The sequence below is a fragment of the Cuculus canorus genome, chromosome 14 (genome assembly GCF_017976375.1).
Source record: "Cuculus canorus isolate bCucCan1 chromosome 14, bCucCan1.pri, whole genome shotgun sequence".
Taxonomy (NCBI): Eukaryota; Metazoa; Chordata; class Aves; order Cuculiformes; family Cuculidae; genus Cuculus; species Cuculus canorus.
The window spans coordinates 8021836-8044268 of record NC_071414.1 but is presented as its reverse complement, the minus strand read 5'-3'; the positions used below and the strand labels follow the sequence as shown (position 1 = coordinate 8044268).

The window sequence follows — 22433 nt, the reverse complement described above, 5'->3', positions numbered from 1 at the left end:
CTTTCAAGAGCTGAGGCAAACTAGAGTTACACAGCTTACTCCGATGTGTTCCTGCCATGTCTGCCCTGTAGTGTTTCACCTCTCTATAACAGGGAAGGAGTCTATGGGCCTCAGTTTGTTTTAGGTTACCTGTAGACAATAAGTGTATGAGGTGTCTCGAGAGAGACATCAGCTTATACAGAATGATTCACGGATGTTTTGCATTGCCCTGAAATGCTTTAATCGTTAGTATGACTGATAGAAATCACAAGGGAAAACAAGAAACCACACACTACTTGTATCAATTTATACACCTCATAGTCAGTTCCATCTGTACTTTGAAATGTCTGCTGTACCTGTACCTGGAACAAGTGCTAACAACTGAACAGCAGACTCATAGAATCACTAAGGTTGGAAAAGACTGTCCCGTATCCTCCATTAGTGAAAAATTTGTTTAATTTGCTGCTCAGTAAACCTGCCAAAAGCGAGCTTCCTTTCTTTACTGAAGTGTTTATGCTAGACTGCACATTCAATAATGTCTAAGAATCAATCTGAGATTTGGAACAATATATTATGGTTTCTGTCTCTTTGAACCTTTGATTTTCCTGGATATAAAAGCAAACTCAAGTTCGATCTCCCCTGCTTATAGGCTCAAATATTGACATCTAATATGTAAAAATAAGAATATATGTTTCTATACATGTTTGCAGGTGCAAATTTGTGCATATCAATCAGAAAACAATTTTTCACTGAGGTCGAGCTTTGTACAGGACAAGAATGAGTAGCACAAAGGCACTACTTTCCCGTAGTGTGGTCCCCGAGAGCTGCTCTGTCCTGTGCCAGCAGCCCGTGTTGCGAGGTACCAACCAGGCAGTCTGTGAGCAGATGACTCATCCAGACTTAGTATTATCGTCGGCAGGGTGGGCTGAGCAGCGCAGGTAGCAGTCGGTGAATACATTCTCTTGAAGGTTTTTGATGGCAGAGGAAATAGACTGAAAGGGTAAACAGAGTAAACACTGTACCGCAACATTACGATGACCACGAGGAACAGCAATCTGGCATGTATCTCATTTACACTGAATTGTACAAGGATTAAAAGATTTTACCTATATCTCCACTGTCAACCATCTACAAAATTAATTTCTTCACTGAGAAATAAACAGAGCTAGTGACAAAAACCAACCCAAACCCTCAAAATCCAATTTTTTTTTCCACAAAGGGCACTTGTTCCTTCAATTAATTTAGTAATCACATCCACATCATAAAAGCTTATTTCTTCTTATCTCATATGTATATGCTAAGGAAAAAGGAAAGGGCGGGAAGCACACACTTATCTCATTCAGGGGCTGAACTGTTAGCCCGTATCAGAATAACTGTAAATACTGAGAGACTTAACTGCAGTCTTGCAGCCTTTGTGCCAAATTCATCATATTTCAACTTGCTAGTTGCCACAGAAACTTTAGTCAGAATAACTATTTTCATTTAAAAATTCCTCAGTCTCAAGAAAAAACAAACACATTTCTCAAGAAGATTTCAGCTGTTAAAAAATTCATTTAATTTTCATCAATAGTATTCCCAAAAGAATCAGAGAGATCATGTTTCATCACAGTGCTAATAACATCCTACAAGGTGATAAAATTAGCAGCTGGAAAGTGTAATCTTGTCAATTTGCCATTCACTTCTTCCAAGCTGTTGTCCAGTTCATGCCATTTGCTCAACAAATTTCCAAACTGGTTGGTTGTTTAAATGCCGAAAGCATATGTTGCTGACAAGTCTTTTATAAGATAAATGTTCTCATTATTCTCATGAGAGCTTTGTCTCCCAGGAAACTTCTCTTCTTGTCTTCATGACCACTATTCCTTTATAAGGCTTGATCAGATCACTTACAAAATTATGATTTCCAAATCATTTTCTCAGCTATGTTTATTCTCAAACTGGCCTGATAACCACAGTCTCATTAAAATTTGCTCCTGAAAATACCAAATCCACAAAAAGAAAACATTAACTGAAAGTTCAAGATTAATAAAATTTAAAAAATCTACCCAAAGCCTATTTCAGCTCATGAAGCCATCTAGCTCTGAGAATGACAGTAAAGCCCCTTCTACTGCTTTTATCACGTGAAGGCTGGAGTTAGTAGTTTAGAAGGCAGCCTGGAATATTTTGAATGGCTTTGAGATTTTTTTTTTTCCTGACTCTTCTCTGTAAATTCCTTACAAATAATATTATCATGTCATTTACCTGCTGGGAAAACCCAGACTGAAATTACATGACTCATTCAGACATTATGGTCTACTTGCCCAAGTTATCTGCCTTGCCATCACAGATCCACGTTGCCATGCACGAATCACTAGGCTAGACTCAGAAGTGAGATAAAGGACTGACTAAAGGAGTCAGACAGTTTGGAAGCTGAAGAACAGGTATGCTTTCCTCTAGATTCTTCAAAACACATATTAGGCTAAGCTGGATTTGCTCTACACTCTCATTGATCCACTGCGCTTGGACTTTCATTCAGCTCCCAACTTGTAACTTGCACTCCTTTATTTACGACATTCATTCATTAATTTCAACAGTAGGATTGCAACAGAGCAAAGCCCAGAGCTCAGTAGCAGTATGAAAAGCTAGCTGAGAGACTAAAAAGGGAATAGCTGTGTGGCCCGAATCCCACGCTAATTTACTTTGTTACTCCTGTAAATTATCCTTTTCAGCAGAGCACACTGGCATCGAGAGGAGTGTACTGTATTCCTCACAGTAGCACTACTAAACATGAAGAACCAAATACGCCACTGCTACATCTCGCTTAAGTGTTGGCTGGGATTCAACAAAACTCTCCTATTTGAGGACAAGAGCCATGATCTATATTTTTATTTTGAAGGCAAATACTGAATTGTTTATCTCTCCAAATCTTCCCTTTAGCTTGTCTTATCTCAGGCAAAAAAAAGATAAACAGAACACAGTGAACTCCTAGAACATTTAAGTACATGTAGTATTTCTGTTCTCTGTTTTCTTTCATTGCTTTCTCCACAAAGCACTAATTTTCGGTCTAAATAAGTTGTGAAGTAGGCTGCCATGGATGTGCATATATCTAACACAAAATTCTTTGGACCCTGCACTTCTGTAGATGCTTTATCTGTGAGACCATCACAGATGTCCCAGAACAGCTGCTGTGTGGTAGGTCAAACCTGTTCCAAACAGTAAATACATCGATCTCCCCAAATTTCCAGGGGAAACCCCCAAATATTTCATTTCTCTGACTCACATCCTCGTCTACTCTTAGTGAACGAGACAGAGACTGTTTGTCTTTTGACACAACAGGAATCTCATTTGGAACAGGGTGCTATTGAACAAAAGGCAGTTGAAAATTATGTGATTAACAGAAAACATGTTTTTGTTTAATTCATACCAACGAGAAGGGAAATAAGGGATGGTTGGTGGCCCAATATAGAACTGTGCTTTTAATGCTGAGGAGATGCTTATTAAGAGAAGCTGCTAAAATAAACCTTTTAAAAGAAGACAAATTGGATCTGAGCAGTTAAGCTGGGGGATGCTGATTGGACAAGGCATTCTTCCATTCTAAAAAGTTTGCTCCTCTCACATGCTTTGTTAATGAAATTAGAATAATCCTGCTAATATTTTGCAAGGCTTCTTTTTCCCTTCATTCAAAAAGGAAAAGGACATTTTTCTGAGAGGAGACATAAGGTAAGCTGCAGAACATAGGTTTCTTAACAGTGAATAAAGTGATCCAATGGAGACAGAAAAAGAAAAAATAAACCCTTTAAAATGTGTTTACGTATTTAATACCAATAGAAGCATATTTGCAAAAGTGGGTACTAGTGACATTTCTATGCTACATGTGGTTTTATTGTTCTGTGATGCACACAAAAGTCTCAAACACATCAGTAAGATCAAACATATTTGAAGAATGGGGTAAAGTTTCAAACTGGTAGGTTTTAAATCAGGACCAGATAAAAGAACATAACACCCAGAAGATTCTGGTTTCCTGATTTCCCTTCTCTGCTTTTCCACTTTTCTTCCCTTTTCTTTTTTTATGTCTTTCTAGTAGTTCATACAAGCCTTTGATTTTTTTGTAGATGCAGTGCTATCGTCTGTGAATAAATTCATGCAGATAAATGATTTCAGGTATCAAGAAAAATACTAAGCAATACTAGCTGACGATGAATACATAGAGATCACATATTTGGTGTATTCATAGAGCACCAAAGCCTCTCAGGAATTTAGGTTCACAATTGTTCAGAGGCAGAGCCAGCACTCTGGCTGTGTACAACCAGCCCACCTGTGTGGATCATCTGACGCCACTGCCCACAGCAACAGGGAAAGGGACTTAATGATAGAGGATATTGAGTATTTTAAATCACATTCCTATATTCTCTTGGCTTTGTAGTATCACTTTCTCTCTTAAACACAAAATCTGAGCACAGAACCCCAGTGTTGGACTTTATCTAGTCTTACTGCTGAATACATACACAGTTCTCCTCATTTCATGCAAATACTTTCACTTCTTGAAAATTAAATATACTTACTTAAAAGCTGGTAACACATATTGGCTTTATGCGACAAAATTGTATGAAAACAATTAATTTGCTTTGATCTCACTATCTGTTCCTCTGTATTATCATGACGTAAGAAAATAAACTCAACTGCTTTGTTTACAGTGTAGCTAAATGGCATAGGAGTAACATCAATCATTAACTTTATAAGAAGTAATAAGGTCACAGAAAAAGCTGGAACAGCCTGAATGTATTTTCCTTTAGAGCTGACTACTTTAACACACTTACTGACAGAGGGGACAGTAATGATCCAGCCAGTACTTATCAGGACAAAATTAGTAATGATATACAAACCCAATGGTTTAAAAGTAAGGAGCTCCAATTCTAACAAAAGTCCTAGTAATGCTCTGGTTTAAAGTCTGAGTGAAATCTGCATATGTAACCCTTCAAAACGGCTTAGTATTAAAAACAAAAAAAATCCAAACCCCTGAACCAGAACCAACTTTGACTGCTGAGCATTCACATTTAGGTATTCAAGCCCTCTGTACAGTTCTTAAGGACCAATCATGAGGAAACCCATTGAGAAAGGTCTAAAAAACCACAGTAAATTGGAAACGAGGGTTTCTCCCCTGCCCCCCAAAGTTTTAATGATGCAGAAGCTGCATAATAATCTCCCCGTGAACCATAAACATAATAAAAGCTGGGGCCATTTCTAACATAATCTCTATCAGCAAGATGCCAGCGCTTTTCCAGATTTCCTAACGGGTCCCTGCTAATTCCATGCCAAAACTAGCAGTGGATTTCTTCCTTTTAATCTCCCCTAATGCCTTATTCGATTATTGTCACTGCTCTCCGACCGCGCACCGTCCCTCCAAGCCCTGATTCCCCCCCTGGAACAGTCGGATGAGGCTGAGCGGCGGTGGCGAAGCCAAAGGACACGCACGGCCACGGACTCCCCCCGCCTCCCCAGCCCCGGCAGAGGGACCAGAGGGGACCCGAGGATGAGCCCCGACACCGGCTCCAGCTGACGGCTCTGAGGGCACCCGAGCGTCCTCGCATCGCAGCCGAGGCATGGCTCTGCTCCTCGCCTGGCTGTGCGTGGCTGCGAGGTGAGCGAGCATCTCCCACCGCGCCCTCGAGCAGCTGGAGGGGGGCACGGAGGGAACAGGGGGGCAGGGGCTGGGGCGAGGGAATGGAGAGGACAGTCCCACCGGAGGGATGGGCAGGGAGAATGGAGAATCCAGCGGGAGGACTGAGTAGCGAGGATGGAGAGGAGAGTCCGACGGGAGGGATGGGCAGGGAGAATGGAGAATCCATCGGGAGGGCTGAGTAGGGAGAATGGAGAAGAGAGTCTGACAGGAAGGATGAGCAGGGAGGATGGAGAATCCAGCTGGAGGGCTGAGTAGGGAGGATGGAGAGGAGAGTGAGTCCAACAGGAGGGCCGAGCAGGGAGGATGGAGAGGAGAGTCCAATGGGGAGCTGGAGCAAGGGGGCTGACGGTGAGACTCGTGTCTCCTCACAGCATAGAGAAGGTGGTGGGAGCCCAGGATGAATCGGTGGACCTCTACTCAGAAAACGTGACTCGGATCCTGGACAAGCTGTTGGATGGCTACGACAACAGGCTCCGACCAGGATTTGGAGGTAGAGGGGAGCTCCCGTCCCATCAGGGTGGCTGGGGGGCGCGGGGAGCCCCATCCTGGGCTGGCAGGACGGGCGGTGGGTGCCGCGCTTGCAGGGGTGCTGCTTCTCGCCCAGCTCCTCTCCGTGTCCCACAGGCGCTGTGACCGAAGTCAAAACAGACATCTACGTGACCAGCTTTGGGCCGGTGTCCGACGTGGAGATGGTAAGGGCCCCGCTTGCCACCCCTGCTCTCCTTTCCCGGGATTCATTACGGCGGCATCTGAGTTGACCGTCATTAAAGCAGATTACGAGCCTTAATCCTCTTGACAATCTCTAGGGCCCGGCAGAGCGGGTGTGCGGAGCTGCATACGGCTATTTCCCAGGCCTGAGGCTGAGCATAGAGGGCATCACCACCCTCACCCGGGAGGTTAAAGATGTCTCTTTAACCTCGCTGAGAAGACTGGGAGCATCTGTGGCCCAACACATAGCTTTGCAGGAGGGCTGCACTGTAGGCGACAACCCGCTGAGCCCCTGTGGGGAAGCGGCTGTTTGGGGGGCAGCCGCCCCTTGCCTTGCTGGGTGCGCCGAATCCCGGCAGCTGCAGCCCCACGTGCGCTGCCGATGGCAGCAGCAGCACCAGGAAGATGTGAAGCCTTTGCTGTGAGGATGGCACTGCTGTTCTCATTCTAGAATTGACTTCGATCACTGTTTTTGCCCTTGTACACTTCCTCTGATGCCTGCATACCTGAGCCTTCCGTTCAGTGTGCAGGCAAACAACTGTGGGCCCCAAGATGCAACCAAAAACTTTTCCACCTCTCTTCATTATTCAACCTCAGAGGAGGCATGACTTTGCCTTCTTGCACATTTGCCTCCAGTCAAGGTTTAGCTCCATTTCATAAGCAACTTATGCAGAGAACTCCCTTCTGAAGGCTTGTGAGAATATTACTAAGAATCCTGGAGAAAAATATCTTATATTAACATTAACTTGACACCATAATCCTACTGTGATGTGACTCACTCACATCAGTCCTTTCTTTGCGAATAACCAAAGTAAGCTGCAGTAGAGGTACTGAGCAAGTCTTTTTGTTCCTGGCACATTGTTTTTTGCACTTTTAATTAGTTATTTGTATTTTTTTTAGGCCTCAGTCACTTTGAGTTAAATTATTATTTCCCAGGGGACAAAGAGGGTTTTTTTTTTACTTACTCATATCAAAGTATCTGTTCACTGATTAATTTGTAACTATTCCTTGAACAATAAGAAAATAGGATATTTTTTAATAGACTACTTTTTTTAGTAACTACTTAATGATAATAGGATTACGCGTTTAAGCAGTAACTGAAATGCTATTGACATGTGTGTTAAGTTCTTTCAGGGAGATACTCTATACACAGCAACTTGGGACTGCTGGTCCCTACTCATAAGTCAACCTCCTATTTATTTTCCATAGGAATACACAATGGATGTCTTCTTTCGGCAGACATGGACTGATGAGAGGTTGAAGTTTAGTGGGCCAACTGAAATTTTGAGACTGAACAATTTAATGGTCAGTAAAATTTGGACACCAGACACATTTTTTAGAAATGGAAAAAAATCAATTGCTCATAATATGACAACTCCTAACAAACTTTTCAGAATTATGCAGAATGGAACTATTCTTTATACAATGAGGTGAGAGCCTATTCTTTTGCTTTTCATTGACCTTTATTTTTGATTCTTTCAAGCCGTGTTCCTGCATACCATTTTTTTCATTGTCATCTACTGTAATGTATTCTAGACTAACCATTAATGCTGATTGTCCTATGCGGTTGGTGAACTTCCCTATGGATGGACATGCTTGTCCATTGAAGTTTGGAAGCTGTAAGTTTTTTCCTATATCTTTCTGGTTTTTTTAATAGTAATGCATTTGGTCTACCTGTATGTGAGAAGATCAGCCAGTGAGACCCTAGGACACTACCTAATGACAGAGCTGAAATTAGTTATGGTTGTTTTATATTAGAATCTTTATCCTCTGACAATCAGACCATTCATGAGCACATGGATTTGTTCACTAAATGGTGACTGTTGAAGCATATTTTATTGTTTGTTCTTACACATCAAGTAGTTAAAAGGGTCCTTCTGCAAATCATAAAAGCTCTGGTACATTTGCTATATTCTCGTTTGGCAAATTGCACCACAGTTGTTCTGTGGTCATTGATGTATGCATTTAACAGCAAATTAAGAAACAAAAGCTAGTACCTGTCAGGTCCCACCTCAACCATTCTCTTAATGGTTCTTTTTGCCTTTTATCATTGACGAGATTAGGAATTTGCTGGAGCAGCATACATGTTCCTATAGGTATTTGAGCCACAGAAGGGATTGTGCTACTTATTTTTCAATTGCTTATAAATTACATAAGTAATAATAATATTTTTTTCCCTCTGTAACTCAGATGCTTATCCAAAAAGTGAAATAATTTACACATGGAAAAAAGGACCCCTGCATTCAGTAGAAGTACCACAGGAGTCTTCCAGTCTCCTCCAGTATGACCTCATAGGACAAACTGTGTCTAGTGAAACAATTAAATCTAACACAGGTAAGACGTAGCCATGTGGGAACTATTGACGTTATAAAACACATCTAGAAAAATAAATCGTAGGGTTTTTCTCATATAAAGCAGAATTATTTTAAGTATCTTTTGCCATTTAAAAACCTAAAGTAATTGGAAAGAATCTAACCATTGTCTCTTAAAAGAGAGCTTTTCAATACAGTATTTTTAAGCATAAAATTTTTCATACGGTTCTTAAGAATTCCCTCTCTCTCCACCTCAGTTAAAACAGTACACAAAATGAATGTTATTCTCCTCTGTTTCCACAGGGTCATTTTACCTTTGTTAATCAGCTTATTTTTATTATGCACTGTGAGGCCTGTAAGTGCTTTCCTTAGAACACTGTATGTTGGCTTTAAGCCAATATTTACTTATATGTTGCCAAAATAATCCTTACAGACTTGTCTCTTAACAGGTGAATATGTAATCATGACAGTTTATTTCCACTTGCAAAGGAAGATGGGCTACTTCATGATACAGATATATACTCCATGCATTATGACAGTCATTCTTTCTCAGGTGTCTTTCTGGATTAACAAGGAATCTGTTCCAGCCAGAACGGTTTTTGGTATGCTGCATTAAGGTCTTTGAACAGCTCAGCATCACATATACCATTTGTTCATTTCTTTCATTATTTGTTTGTTTTAGGTGAATATTCACTTCAGCTGCTCTATTTCCATCTTCAAAGGAAAATAGGCTACTATCTCATTCAGACATACATTCCATGCATCATGACTGTAGTCCTGTCTCAGGTTGTGTTTTGGATCAACAAAGAATCTGTTCCAGCAAGAACCGTAGCTGGTATTTGTGTTTTGTTCTTATATCATTCACTTCATTCATTGTATTGCATGCATCGTATCAAACAGCTGCTGTAATCCAGTGGGGACTGGGAAAGACAGTGAATAGGTTTTGGTGAACAAAAGTAGATACAAAAATTAAACTAAAGTAGATACTAAATTAAACTAAATAATAGGATTGACATGCTTTACTCCTAAAGTTTAGTTAGCCACACTTGTTTGTGACGTTGTTCTTCCCCTCAATATTTTGTCATATGCATATATTTTTTCACATTGCCACCTACTAGGCAGTGGAAGTCAGTTCTGTATGCTTGAAGCAATGCACAGATAAGTGTTTAGCTGATTCAGTAATAATTACATAGATACCCCAAACTCTGCAATAGCAGCTCTTAGATGTCATACTGATGAGTAAACATAGAATTAGGAACAGAAAATATTTTACAAAAATAGTAAAACAGACATCTTTCTCAGTATTGTGGAAAAGTAGTCATGTTAGCATTTTAAAAGAATATTTCAGTCCTTATTCCATTCTTATTTCTCCCAGACACAGTCTGAATTTATAGTCCCTACTATAATACTAAACCATATTCTATACTATATTATTTTGAATACCTTCATCTAAGGAAAAGAAGGCAAATTCTTATGGCAAAAAAAAAAGACTTTCAGGTCTCAGTAAACCCAAAAAGGTTTAAAATGGAAAGGTAAGTCTCATTTCTGCATCATGTTGCAAATACTTGAATTACGAGTTTTCAATTTTACTTCTAAGTTCCCAAACTGTAAGTCTGAGATAAGAGAAGTTAATAGTAGAAAAATAACAATGGTGTGCCCAACCAATTTCTCAGAACAAATTCATTTAACAGCTCTGTTTACCTCCAAAATGGATGCCGGTTATCCTTTGCAATAAATACTCTGAACATTTCTCAAAGATTAATAGTCATAAGCACTTACGCTTTACTGGTCTGCAAGTGAAAGACAGGAGACAGAAATACTTGAAGAGGCACTCGTGTTCTTTATAATTGTGTGATTGGAAAGAACAGCAGATTTCTAGTACAAAATTCCTTATTTTATGTGGAGCTACATACACAGCTATGCATATACATATACATGTATGTATGTGTGAAGTTTTATGAAATTTAACGTAGTTTAGAAATTGCCTAAAATTTAGAAATTGCCTAAAATTTAGAAGTTACCTAAAATAAGCAGCATGGTTACTGGAGGCTTAATTTTAAATATGCTCTGAATCTATATAGCCGTAGCTATTATTTCACATTTTGATGTGGTTTTATCTAATCTTTTTTTATTCCTAGCAAAAAATTCATCTGCGATTTTGCGGGATGATAGCAGGTAGCTTCTACCTTCCTAGCAGGCCACCCTGGGAATTTTAAATTCATATCTAGTCATTAAATTTTATTTATAGTAAGGTCTCAGAGAGGGAAAGGTGTTTGGTTTTTTCTGTTATTTCATTTTTTTATAAAATAAAAACACATTTCAGTATTTGCATTATGTAACAGATTCTTCAAAACTTGCTAAAAAGTGTTCAGAGTGGAAAGGCAAAGGTAAACAAACATCAGTTATACAGTTTACCAACTGTAATTTGGCAATCAATTTGATAAAGTAGTTTTCCACAGAGCAGAGCATTTCATCAATATTCACTCCACATTGAGAGAAGTCTTATCTATATCTGTAATAGAATAGGAGTCCTATTCCTAAGTTTGAACTCCTGCTGCAGTAAGTTTTTATTCAGACACAGAATATATCATTTTTATTACTAACTAGCACATGGACAGATTCTAATCTAATCACACATCATATTGAAGAGTTCATTCTGGACCTTTGAAATTGAAATATATCTCAGCATACTTGTATTCGTATTATAAAACAAGTCTGTCAGATTTGGGAGAACTATAGATCCTACATATTTTTATCCCATCTCCTATTTGCATTTCATTAAAATACGTTAAGTAATGACATTGGGATGTAGGTAACCTCAGGCAGCTGGCAAGCTTCATCATGTGAGAGAGTTGCGAAAAAACCTCTGAAAATAATGAAGTCACCCTGTCTTGATGCTGCAGTATGCAATGACACTGCATCCTTTCCACTGAGCATCATTCACAGCATTTTGATTCATCATCACAACATGACATTATAACATCATTTACTTTCCCACCTACCCTTTTCCATCTGCAGAAAAGAGCAGAAGAGGGTATTCTCCACCTTACTGTCCTTAAATGCTCGTACTTTTCACATTCTAGCAGGCATAGTTATAAGTAACCATGAGTCACTGAGGCTTATATATTAACGAATGAGTTTGGTCTTGCACTTTTTGTTTGTATCAGGCAGCAGTGAGAAGTAAGTGTATTTCCTGCATTATTAATGCTGTACAGTCCAAACCGGAAAGAATAAAGTCATGAGTTCACGTGAACAACGCTTTGAGGCCCATCAGCTACATGACCAGATTTGTTATGTGTAGACAGATAAGCTGCTTTAGAGAAGTAGCTTTTCTGTGCTTCCATATTTGTAACTATGGGCGCTTTCTAATCAAGATATCGTTCGTGAATCTTGAAGAATGTATGCAGCGATTAAAGACAACTGCACAGAGGACCAAACTCTTATTGCTAGAAATGTTTGGATCATAGCCTCCAGCTGATATTTATGCAGAATTCAATTGATTCAGTGAGGATTCTGTAAGCCATGATCTGTCTTGTGCAACAACAGGAGAAAGAGAGGATCACCGTTGGGAAATGACAGTATGTTAATCTGGATTTCTACCAAACATTCCACCTACTAACCCCTAAAATAAAGTTTCTTTCGTAGTTTGAGCCTGAATTGTGATATACCTGTGTTTATCATGATTCTAAGAAGCTGCACCATGAGGATTATCTTAACTTTCAGTCTGCTCAATGTATTAAGGAAGTTTGTTCAGAGCTTTTAGATGCTAAAGCCAGGATACATGAATTACTTAAGAATGCAAAATACTTAACAGTCTTGTTAGATAGCAGGTATGTAGGATGACAACTAAAACCAAAGAGGAGTTGGGGTATTTTTAATAAATATGAAGAGTAGCAGGGTTGAAACAAAATTCTAATGCCCCCATTTTCTTTCTCTTATATTCAAGGAATCACTACAGTTCTAACAATGACCACTTTAAGCATCAGCGCACGCCATTCTTTGCCCAAGGTGTCCTATGCTACCGCCATGGATTGGTTCATAGCTGTGTGCTTTGCCTTTGTCTTCTCTGCACTTATTGAGTTTGCAGCTGTCAACTACTTTACCAATCTTCAGACTCAGAGAGCAATGAGGAAGGCAGCCAGGGCAGCAGCACTGGCAGCAGCGCTATCAGCAGCAACCGTACCGGCAGAGGACGAGATTGTCTCGGTAATTGCTTGCTTTTCTGATAATAAGCATCATATAGGAAGAGGCAGCTGAAGTAGTGAATGCAAAACAATATTAAAGTGGACTTAACCTGAAAGAGATTATGTAACCAAATCATATCTGTTTATCACACGTAATTCTTATTTCGGAATATGAAAAGACTTAATTTATTCATGCTGTTTATTTAAATTTGAGATACAATTTACTAGAGAGATGTTTATCTGGTAAGATATTTAAGGAAAGCCATTAGACTGTTGGCCATAATACTTCTACTGAGCAATGCTGTAGGCAGTGTGGTCAGGCAGCTGTGGTTCTCTCAGTAAGTCTGCAGAATTTGTGGGATACTGTACAATGGAATGAGCATGTGCATTGGGCAGATGATTATGGCATCACTATAGAATGCTGGTACGTACCATAAGTGGGTCATCTGGAAGAAGAGGAATTAGCCTTTACATAAACTTGGCATCTGTTACTTTCATAAAAATCTGTGTTGGTGGAAGCTAGGGGAAAAAACATAAATGAATATAAAGATTAAGGATGGATTTTACTATATGCAAAAGACAGGAAGGCTTTCTAGTATCAAAAAAGTTATGTCAGAATTGCTTGTAAGTGTTATTTCTTACATCTTGGACTAAGCAATGAGTGCTGTCTCACAACATATGTTAATATACTTATCACTTTAGGCCTCCTGTTTCCAAAACCTATTTTGCTACCACCACATTTCCCATTGTGAGTGGAATAACAGAATTTGAATGACCTGCAAAACCCGTGAGGCTGTAGTTGAATAAGGAAGTCAGTCTGAGAGCTGCTGAATATCAGGACAACACCTTACCCACCAGACAGTTATTTTTCCACGTTTGCTCATAAATTTGCTTTAAAAAGCAGTTAAACTATAACATTTAGGTACGTTCAAGCAGTTAAAGGTCATAATTGCAAGCTCTATACAATAGCAAAACCAAAGCTCCACAGCATCTTGCTGCTGGTCCTCATTAAAGCTAATCAACAACCGGGAAGCTTCTAAGCCATATTGTATTTGGCTTACAAATTTTTAAATAGACATTGTAAGATAAATAAAGAAATTAATTCTATTTTCACTAAAAGTACAAAGTACAAAAACCTCAGAACCACAGACTTTTTTGTTTGCTTTTAAAAACACAGTTATGTAAGGAACATACAAAAGAAAATTAAAAAATTGTAAAAAGCGCTTGGAAGCAAATGTTCACAGAAACTTGATTTTAAAGTGACAGCAGAAAGGCTGGCTTAGTTTTGGCAATATTGGCAACGTTACTGTCATGACAGAAGAAATTTTAAAATGTACTTATTTGTTTACTCTTTCGAAGACAAGCTATCAGAAAAAAATGCTGAAGAGATGACTTGGCTTTATGTAGCGTGGAAAATATTGATAGTTGCTAGATAAGAGGAGCAACAGCTCTGATCTTCCCTACACACACTTCCTTATTCAAGTTTGAGCTAATTGTAGTGAGGTTTCCAAGAAGGAGGTGGGGAGGGAAGCTGCTTTGTTTATGTTGCAGTCCCTACTGAGTGATGTGAGAACAGAGCCAGCTGAAGACATATCTTCCTAATTTTGTAAATATTTACTTGTTAGTTTTCCAAGCAAAAACAAGCAAAAAATGAGCATCTAGAAATAAACATCTAGGAAGCACACTGCAACCTTTTCCTCAAGAATATTATTTATGAATCACTATCAACATACAGTGTTAGAAGAGCAGTAAACCCCACAACATCAGAGTCGCAACGTAAACTCAGTCTCTAAACCAGCCTTCAGTGTTCGCAAAATTCTATAGTCCTGATCGTGGTCAAAGCTCATATTATCCCAGATGGTAATTTTAAAGCCTTGTAAGTCCACCACTTTTTTCTCTCACAGAATCAATTCTCTATGAGAATCCCCCTCTACAGTAGCAGAGAAAACATAATCAATGAGATCATAAGAAATAAAGGGTAATAAAACCAAAGGAAAGCAATGCAGTCAAAGTGGCTCCTAGAAGAGTTAACTACTGGATTTAAAAGGTCCCCTTCCAGAAAGGTATCCTGGGAAAAAGGAGTAGTTTTAGAATAACAGGTTTTAAGAAGCTTTTTTGTTTTTTCTTTTCTTTCTTTTTTCACTTGGGGAAGGTAAAGGGGAAAGAACTTCTGTATGTTGTCACATTGATGGATATACTGCAGTCAGTGATATAATTTCAGCTGAAACAGGCCTGAACTAGCTAATTAGAATGCTAACGGTCTACTTAGCACAGGCTGATTGCATGAGTATGGGACCACTTCCTCAGCATTCTCATCCTTTACTGAGCTTTCTACTTCTAGAGGTACATTACTGGAATTAAGGCATTTATATTTAAATAAGGCACATAGCACAATACTCAGTTTCTTTGTTATTGTAGATTTAGAGCCGTTCCTGAGGTACTGATATCCCTTTTGTTGCCCCATGCCCCTCAAATTGTTCCATTAGTTTGCCTCTAAATTCTCTACAAACTTTTCCTTCCAGATTTGTCTTTATTTTGGTTGCTGCTCTTCCTTTTGCCTTTTCTCCCTATTTACTACTTCTCTCTTCTTAAAATGATGTTTTCTAGCTCACTAGAAAAAAAGAAATCTATTAGAATCCATGACTTACACGTTAAAATGTTTATTAACTGCCTATTATTATAATTAAAATCTTTCCCTTCTCTCTTACCTCAGGCTTTGGTACCTCGCCTTTTCTAATATGTGATTTTTTTATGTCTTTTTTCTTTTTTAGAATGGGTAGTAAAGGTTTTCATCCATTTATTGTGGTACTTTTATTTGAGATTTTTAAGTGCATTAAATTTGTCAAAATTTTAGCTATGTGAAAGGACACATATGGGATGAAGGCTAGTGAGTAGCATGTCAAAAATGCTTACCATCTTTTGCATTTATAGAAGTCAGGTGGCATTCTTACATTGGCAACATTTCTGAAGTTTGTAAAGGTTTACTTAATTTTGGGGAGTCCGTTTGTGGAAATTAAAGTGAACAAGTGAGACGTTCTTACTTGAAAATGCTTACAACTGCCAGTGGAGCTGCTACCAGTAGTAACATCAAAAGTAACAACACAGACTATATGTTTATAAAATCCATTATCTTCAGCTGACTGAAGAGTGGCTAAAGAACATTGTGGTGGGAATCACCTTAGTCTGTCTGAACTAGTATTTTCCATATGATGGGAGAACCATTCTCATGCTCTGGGTAAGAGAGGCTCAGGGAGACAGTTTAGGCATAAATGAAAATTCAAAAGAGTAATAAAACAGCCAGTTAGAAGCTTATGCTGCTTGAGTGAGGACGTACACTTGTCAAAATAAACACATTTACAGAATATATTCAGGGTTTGTTTTTTTTTTTAAATTACAAATTAACCATGTTTCTTGAAAAAAAGATCTGTAAAAAATAGTATGAGAAAGCCTGTTTTTCCCCCTTCAGTCTAGTTAATTTTATTTAAAATCTTACTTTATTCAAATGAACAAAACTTCTTCCCACAAGTTTTTATATTGTAGCCAAAAAAACACGTACGCTTAGAAAAGAAAGATGGCAGAAGACCAAATTCTGCTTCACTGTACTAGTGAAAGTATGAGGAACTCTGCTCAACTCATTGGACTACACTGGTTTCAGTAAGAGAGACCATGGTCTGACCGTGGGCTCAGCTAACCAACGACAGCCCAGCAGGGCTGTTCTGGTTCCAGGAAAGCCACTCTGTTTACCTCAGTTAACTCAGAGCAGAATTTGGCTTGCTCTCTTTGTCAGCTGCAGGCAATCCCTGTGTGAAAAACAAAACTATGGGTGTTTCACTCCAAAATATGATGGCAACAAGCTGAGTAGTCATCTGGACCCTGACAGAAACCTGTTTTTATTCATATGGTGACCAAGCATGTCAAACCAAACGTTATGTATATACATAAATATAAAAACATTATGGCATCTAGCTTTTTAATCCATTTCAGATGTGTGTTTTCTATATCAATCATGTTGTTTCATCAGTGTGGCTTCCTGTATTCAGCAATATCCCAATACTGGAAGTTGCAGGGGAAGGGAAATTCGTGATACTGTTGGAGTGCACCATTTGAAGTAATGCTCTGCTAGATGGTAAGGGAGTACCACGGATCAAAAGACATCCTTTCCGTGTGAAAGACCACATGTAAAAGACAAAATATTGTTACAAAGTGGTAGCTTGATTACCGTTATGTACTAAAAGACCTGTTGTTTTAACAGGAAAATGCATAGAGCAGAGAAATACTGCCGTGTGAGCTTCCTCCTCCCTACGCAGAGTGTTGTCCCTGTGTTTCAAAATAACACGGCTTGGGCAGAAGAGGATTCTCATTCTCTTTAACAACCCTGCCCAACTGCAGAGCAGCCGTATGTCGTTTTGGTGTAGGGGATTTATTTTTTGTAATTATGTCAGAATATATTGAGTGTGTGTAATGAATGTTCTAATGTAACTGAAATTACAGCACTTTTTCTTGGATTATCAACAGCCTTTTTTGAGCTCATCCTAGATACAGCTATACACATTAAAGTGTTGGCTGAGAACATGGCACTTTTAACTGAATTAGGGAGACAACCTCGCTCCTCCACAATTCCAGATTATCAAGTAGACTATTAAAAGCAAACAACAACTTTCAATTATATTGACTTCTTGTTTTCCCAACAAGGAAAGTAGATGCTAGTTATTTGGTTCTGCCTGAGAGAAATATTCGTCCAATTGACAAAGCCAATGCAGTAAGGAAGGTTTAGAAGTAGCTGAAATCATACACCAAAATAAGATTAAAGATGAATTTGCTTTAGACTTTTTCCTTTGTTCAACATTGACGTCTAATCCCAGTACCTTTTTTGCAGAGGGAAAGCGAGAACAAAATAACCTAAGTTACATTACAGAAAAACCCTCAAACATCTGTAGTGCTGTTTGTAAAATTCTGCCTCATTTAGACACTGAAGGAAGTAGTTTTTATACGCTGCAGAAGTTTAGCTAAGTAAATAGCTAATAAATAGAGATAGGGATTGTTCTGGGCTGACACTGGTAAGTTTAAGAGCTGAATGTGACTTTGAACATTTAAATCTGTTTAACATAAACACATATTTTGACAGAGGCTCTGTACTAATTATATTTTTCTGATATGCTACATATTAATGTTAGGAAGAGACTCTTACCATACTACATTCACATTGAAAAGACGATAACCAGGGTTCCAGTTTCTGCTCTCCTTAGTGCTTATCTGTTTTGTATGACAGCAATTTTAATACAATGGGCATGGTATATATTTTGAAGTTATGCTTTCTGCCTCTAATGTCTCTTCAGATTTTTCACGGGAAGTAAAACAGCTTTGAAGCAATAAGGTAACAGCCTCTCCTCTCACCACCTTCACCTCACGGTTAGGCTATATTTTGAGAGAGGAAATTTCAGTCCCTGAAGGTTAAGAAAGAATTGGAACATGGCTCTCCTGTACTCCAAGTCAGTAATTTAACCTAAATGGTTTAATGGTTTTCCTAGGGTAAAATGCAGAGAAAACAAATTAGCACGTTATTCCTCACAATATTTCCTCACAATATTTCTAAGAAACTAAACTTAGAATTCCTAAAGAGATGCCTAAAGCTAGAACTATTAACAACTTCTAAACTATATTCAGCTTTTAATTATGCAGAACACTGTTTATAAATGTCTGCAATACTCATTTTCTGAATCAGATTCCACAGGTGAGATATGCAATGAGATATTTAAATTATAGGTTATAATGAGTCTCTGGCATGAGATGGATATTTAAACTGCACAGGACTTTAAAGACTGAGATGCCTTAGTGCATGTCCAAAAGGAGAACTTAATAATCTGGTGAACCATCCTGCTGTGTGGCACTGTGTATGAATTGTTCAGTCACTAAGCAGAGTTTTTTACAGATCACGCTGTTGAAAATAGAGGCTAAATAATGCTTAACTTCCTCTTTGGGAGCTAAGTCACTACGATGTGATTTTCTGTGTATACTATGAATGGTTGAAATTACTCAAACTGTATCTACTAATGAGATGAGTAGAGAAAAAGAATAATACACTAATAATATATTCAATTTAGTATTCCGCTTTGTCCAGACATTGAATCCTAGTGGTTTTGTGTGTCTGGGTTTGTTTTGTGATGTCAGCAAAGTTAAACATCCTTAATCCAATGAATTGTAAAGCAAAGGAGGAACAACACATTTTTTTGCCTAAACTTTTAGAGTTTGTTCTTACAAGCCTCTTTTTACTGCATTACTGCAGGAAAGAAGAGACATAAGTGAGTAAAAGAAAGATAAGTAAGGACAGATATTAATTTGTTTAAAGTTAGCCAGTATCTGAGTGCATACATAACATACTCATGTTACTGATAGGTCACAAACTAAATTGATAGCGAGAATATGTATTTGCAGAATGAAGGAACAATGAACAGCAGAAAATTTTACAAATATGAATTACAGAAGTCTCTTGAGGAAAAGAAACATAAGAACAAAGCACATTCATAAATCACAGTTTGCATCGATATAAAAATCAGAAAAAGCAGACAAAGGAATTACATTTACTTCAAGGTTATATGTGCTGTATTTTTTTAAATGTGAGAGCCAAGCAATTTCCTGAGAGCCTCCTGAGATATTCTGAGCATAAGCAAGTTCTAGTGATATTGATGAGAGTTGTGAGAGAGCAGCACCTTTTATAGACAAGCTTTGTGGGCTTTCTAGGAGATCAGATAGATGAGCTGCAAAAGCTTAATAGAAGCCAAACTATGCCTTACCAGCCCATATAACATACCAGTCTTTATCTACTCCAGTTTTATGATATCTCACGTTAAACAGTGATATTGCAATCTGTTCTGTGTCACTGAGTCGTCATAAGTAGTGACAAATTTAATTGCTGTATGAAACTAACATTCCACATGAGTGTGAGAGTACTCCTCTGAATTAGGATCAATTACTTAACAAAATTCATTATTTCATTGTGTTACAAACTTGCCATGCCTCAGGCTTCTTGTTGTTGCTCTGGCTGCTTGTAAAACAGTCCTTTCATTTGAGTGATTGGCTGTGTAAACTATGCAAAATAGGCTATTCATGCCTGTTTTCTCTGTGTTTTGCTAAGGTTTCATTATGTCATTGTAAGTAATCTTTGTCAAAAGGAAAAGTTAAATCTAAACATAGTCGACAAATTATAGTCGACAAATTACCGTAGATGCTGTTCAGAACTCAAATGTAATAAGAAACTATATGATTTCCTCTCACCGTGACCTCCTCTTGGTTTAGCAGTGAACTCCAGTGAAAAATATGAGGTGCGGTTCTGGGGCAGCAACTCTGGTCTACAGTCAGCTACGACACTGAGAAACATCTTCGTTACACATCTGGGATAAATTTGGACTTAGAATTCCACATCCTGGGTAGTGGTATAAAATAGTCCTGACCCTGACTTGCTAGATGGGTACCCAGAAGTGTTAAAGCCAGTGTGAAGAGCTCTTGAGGTCTTTCTTAATGGTTTACACCCATTCTAAAACATTTCCTCAGCAGATGAAGAGCATGACATAAAGCTGTGGCTTTCCTGAGATGGTAAAACGCACTGGTCCTTCCTGAATATTGGAATAGGGTATTTTAGATAATGAGAAGTTATTAATATCACTGTATTGATAGAAATGAACAGAAACTGGCCCCAAAGTGGGAGCATAATTGCGCTTATTAGCATGTTTCCTGAGTTCTAAGGATGCACACTGGCTCCAGATCTTCCTGTCTCCAACTTGAGATGAAATCACATTGCGATAATCCCTCCTTCTATACCAATACTCCTACAGGGATGAGATTTAATAAATACAAACAAAATAACTACGACGATTACACATTTCCAAGTGCCTATTCACAATGATTTTACTACCTCTACATTCTAAATATGTTCAGTACTGAGCGTCATCCACAGACCATATTCTACATGTGGTGTGCCTGATTCATGCCAGCTGAGCCAGGGCAGAATTTGACCCACCTTATACCAGAATATTGCAGAAAAAAGAAGGCCAAAATTCACCTTAGCACTTATATTTTTAGGAACCACTTATTCTCCACAAAAGGTCAAACTATCTTGCAGTGAAGTGGAAAAAAGCTACCTTACAACTTTTACAATTCAGTTCATAGCCGGGCATATCAGCAAAATGGAACAGTAACTTGAATGAAAGCAGTAGCTTAGGCTCTGTCAGTCTGCTTTTAGAGTGGGATTATTATTATGATGATGATTAGCGCAAGTGGACACAGATAACCCTCTTTCTGTTTCTGAGACACATCTGTAGATCATCCTGCATTTAAATCTGTCTGTTGCTTGCTGTGTTACTGGAAAATACAAAACCAAACATCTGTGCTCCAGATAGGCACAACCCCAGAATATGAATGCCATTTAATATCTGTGCAAAACATGATTCTAGTCATTTAAAGTGTAGATGACAAAGTGGAAGAAGGAGGATGTGCCAGGTTAGAAGTGTTGATGGTATGTGGAGGAAAAAAAGTTCATAGGTAAAAGAGACATATACAGAAAAAGCACTTTTTTCTTTTTTTTTTTTTTTTTCCAAATAAGATTGTGTTCTCCCTTTCTTTTACATAGACTAAAATCGGCTGTGAGGAATTCACCTATCCCTAATTTCAGTGGGATACCACTCCTTTCATCTATGAGTAGAATTTGGCATCATGTAGCAATGTCACTTATTCCGTCAGTCTGGCAGAAAGACTGACCACTAAAAGGATGCTTGTTTTAATTCTATTTTAAGTCATACATGAGATACGAGGTGTGTTGGGCTACTCTTTTATCTAGAAATTGTGGGCCAAGTGTAGGCAAAGTATTTTAGAAGACGCTGCTTTTCCTTTTAATGACCCATTCATTTATCTGACTGACTAAATTCTGTTTCCGTGCATAGAAATCCTGCAAGATAAATCCCAAAAATGCTGATAGTGGGCTACATGTAAGTGAGTGATTGCTACTAACTCAGTCCCAAGGAATTACTTTGGAATTGTATATGTAACAGAATTTTCCTACCTTAAAGCCATTCAAATGTTGCTATTCCATTTTACAATAGAAATATATACTGTGGTATTGTAAGTTATTTACATTACCTAAGAATCCTCTCATTAGCTTCAGTCAGTCAGTTATGCAGTTCTGCTGACCCAAAACTCTAAGCTAAGTTTTTAAGAGCTCTCATACAGCTTGCTGAAGAGTAATTTGACCTGCCTATAAATACTGCACAAAATATAGAAATGCTTCGTTTTAATTTTACCATAAATGAAAATAAAAATACTTCCATTAAAGTTCGGATGAGTATTTGCCTTTAATTTATATATGAAACTGCTGTGGGAATCATGATATGTTTGAAAATGAAATTTCATCCTAGAAAAACCTAAAGACAATTTAGCATCCATGTCTTCAGTACCTGTAAGATCGGTTCGTTTCCTTTCATGCTACTGTTTTCTAGTTCATAAGCAGCTACTCTGAGGACTAATAACAGTGTGCAGCTTAACTTCATTGAGTGTTTACCAAAACTCACCAACAGGCTCACACGGTGAAGACCGCACTTGAGCCAG

General features: G+C 38.3%; 1 protein-coding gene across 3 annotated transcripts in view; it reads left to right on the top strand.

Moving 5' to 3' along the window:
- The first annotated feature begins 5236 nt into the window (after positions 1-5236).
- Positions 5237-22433, top strand: part of GABRA6 (gamma-aminobutyric acid type A receptor subunit alpha6) — a 30796-nt gene continuing 13599 nt past the window's right edge. Inside the window, exons 1-9 of one of the 3 annotated variants that reach the window (XM_054079317.1) lie at positions 5237-5593; positions 6007-6125; positions 6260-6327; positions 7553-7773; positions 7880-7962; positions 8534-8677; positions 9105-9257; positions 9338-9490; positions 12602-12861. In XM_054079317.1, coding sequence (XP_053935292.1) covers positions 5556-5593; positions 6007-6125; positions 6260-6327; positions 7553-7773; positions 7880-7962; positions 8534-8677; positions 9105-9257; positions 9338-9490; positions 12602-12861 — 1239 coding nt within the window. In that variant the 5' untranslated portion in view covers positions 5237-5555. The remainder of the gene's footprint in view (positions 5594-6006; positions 6126-6259; positions 6328-7552; positions 7774-7879; positions 7963-8533; positions 8678-9104; positions 9258-9337; positions 9491-12601; positions 12862-22433) is intronic. The other 2 variants (XM_054079318.1, XM_054079319.1) reach the window with 2 other exon arrangements.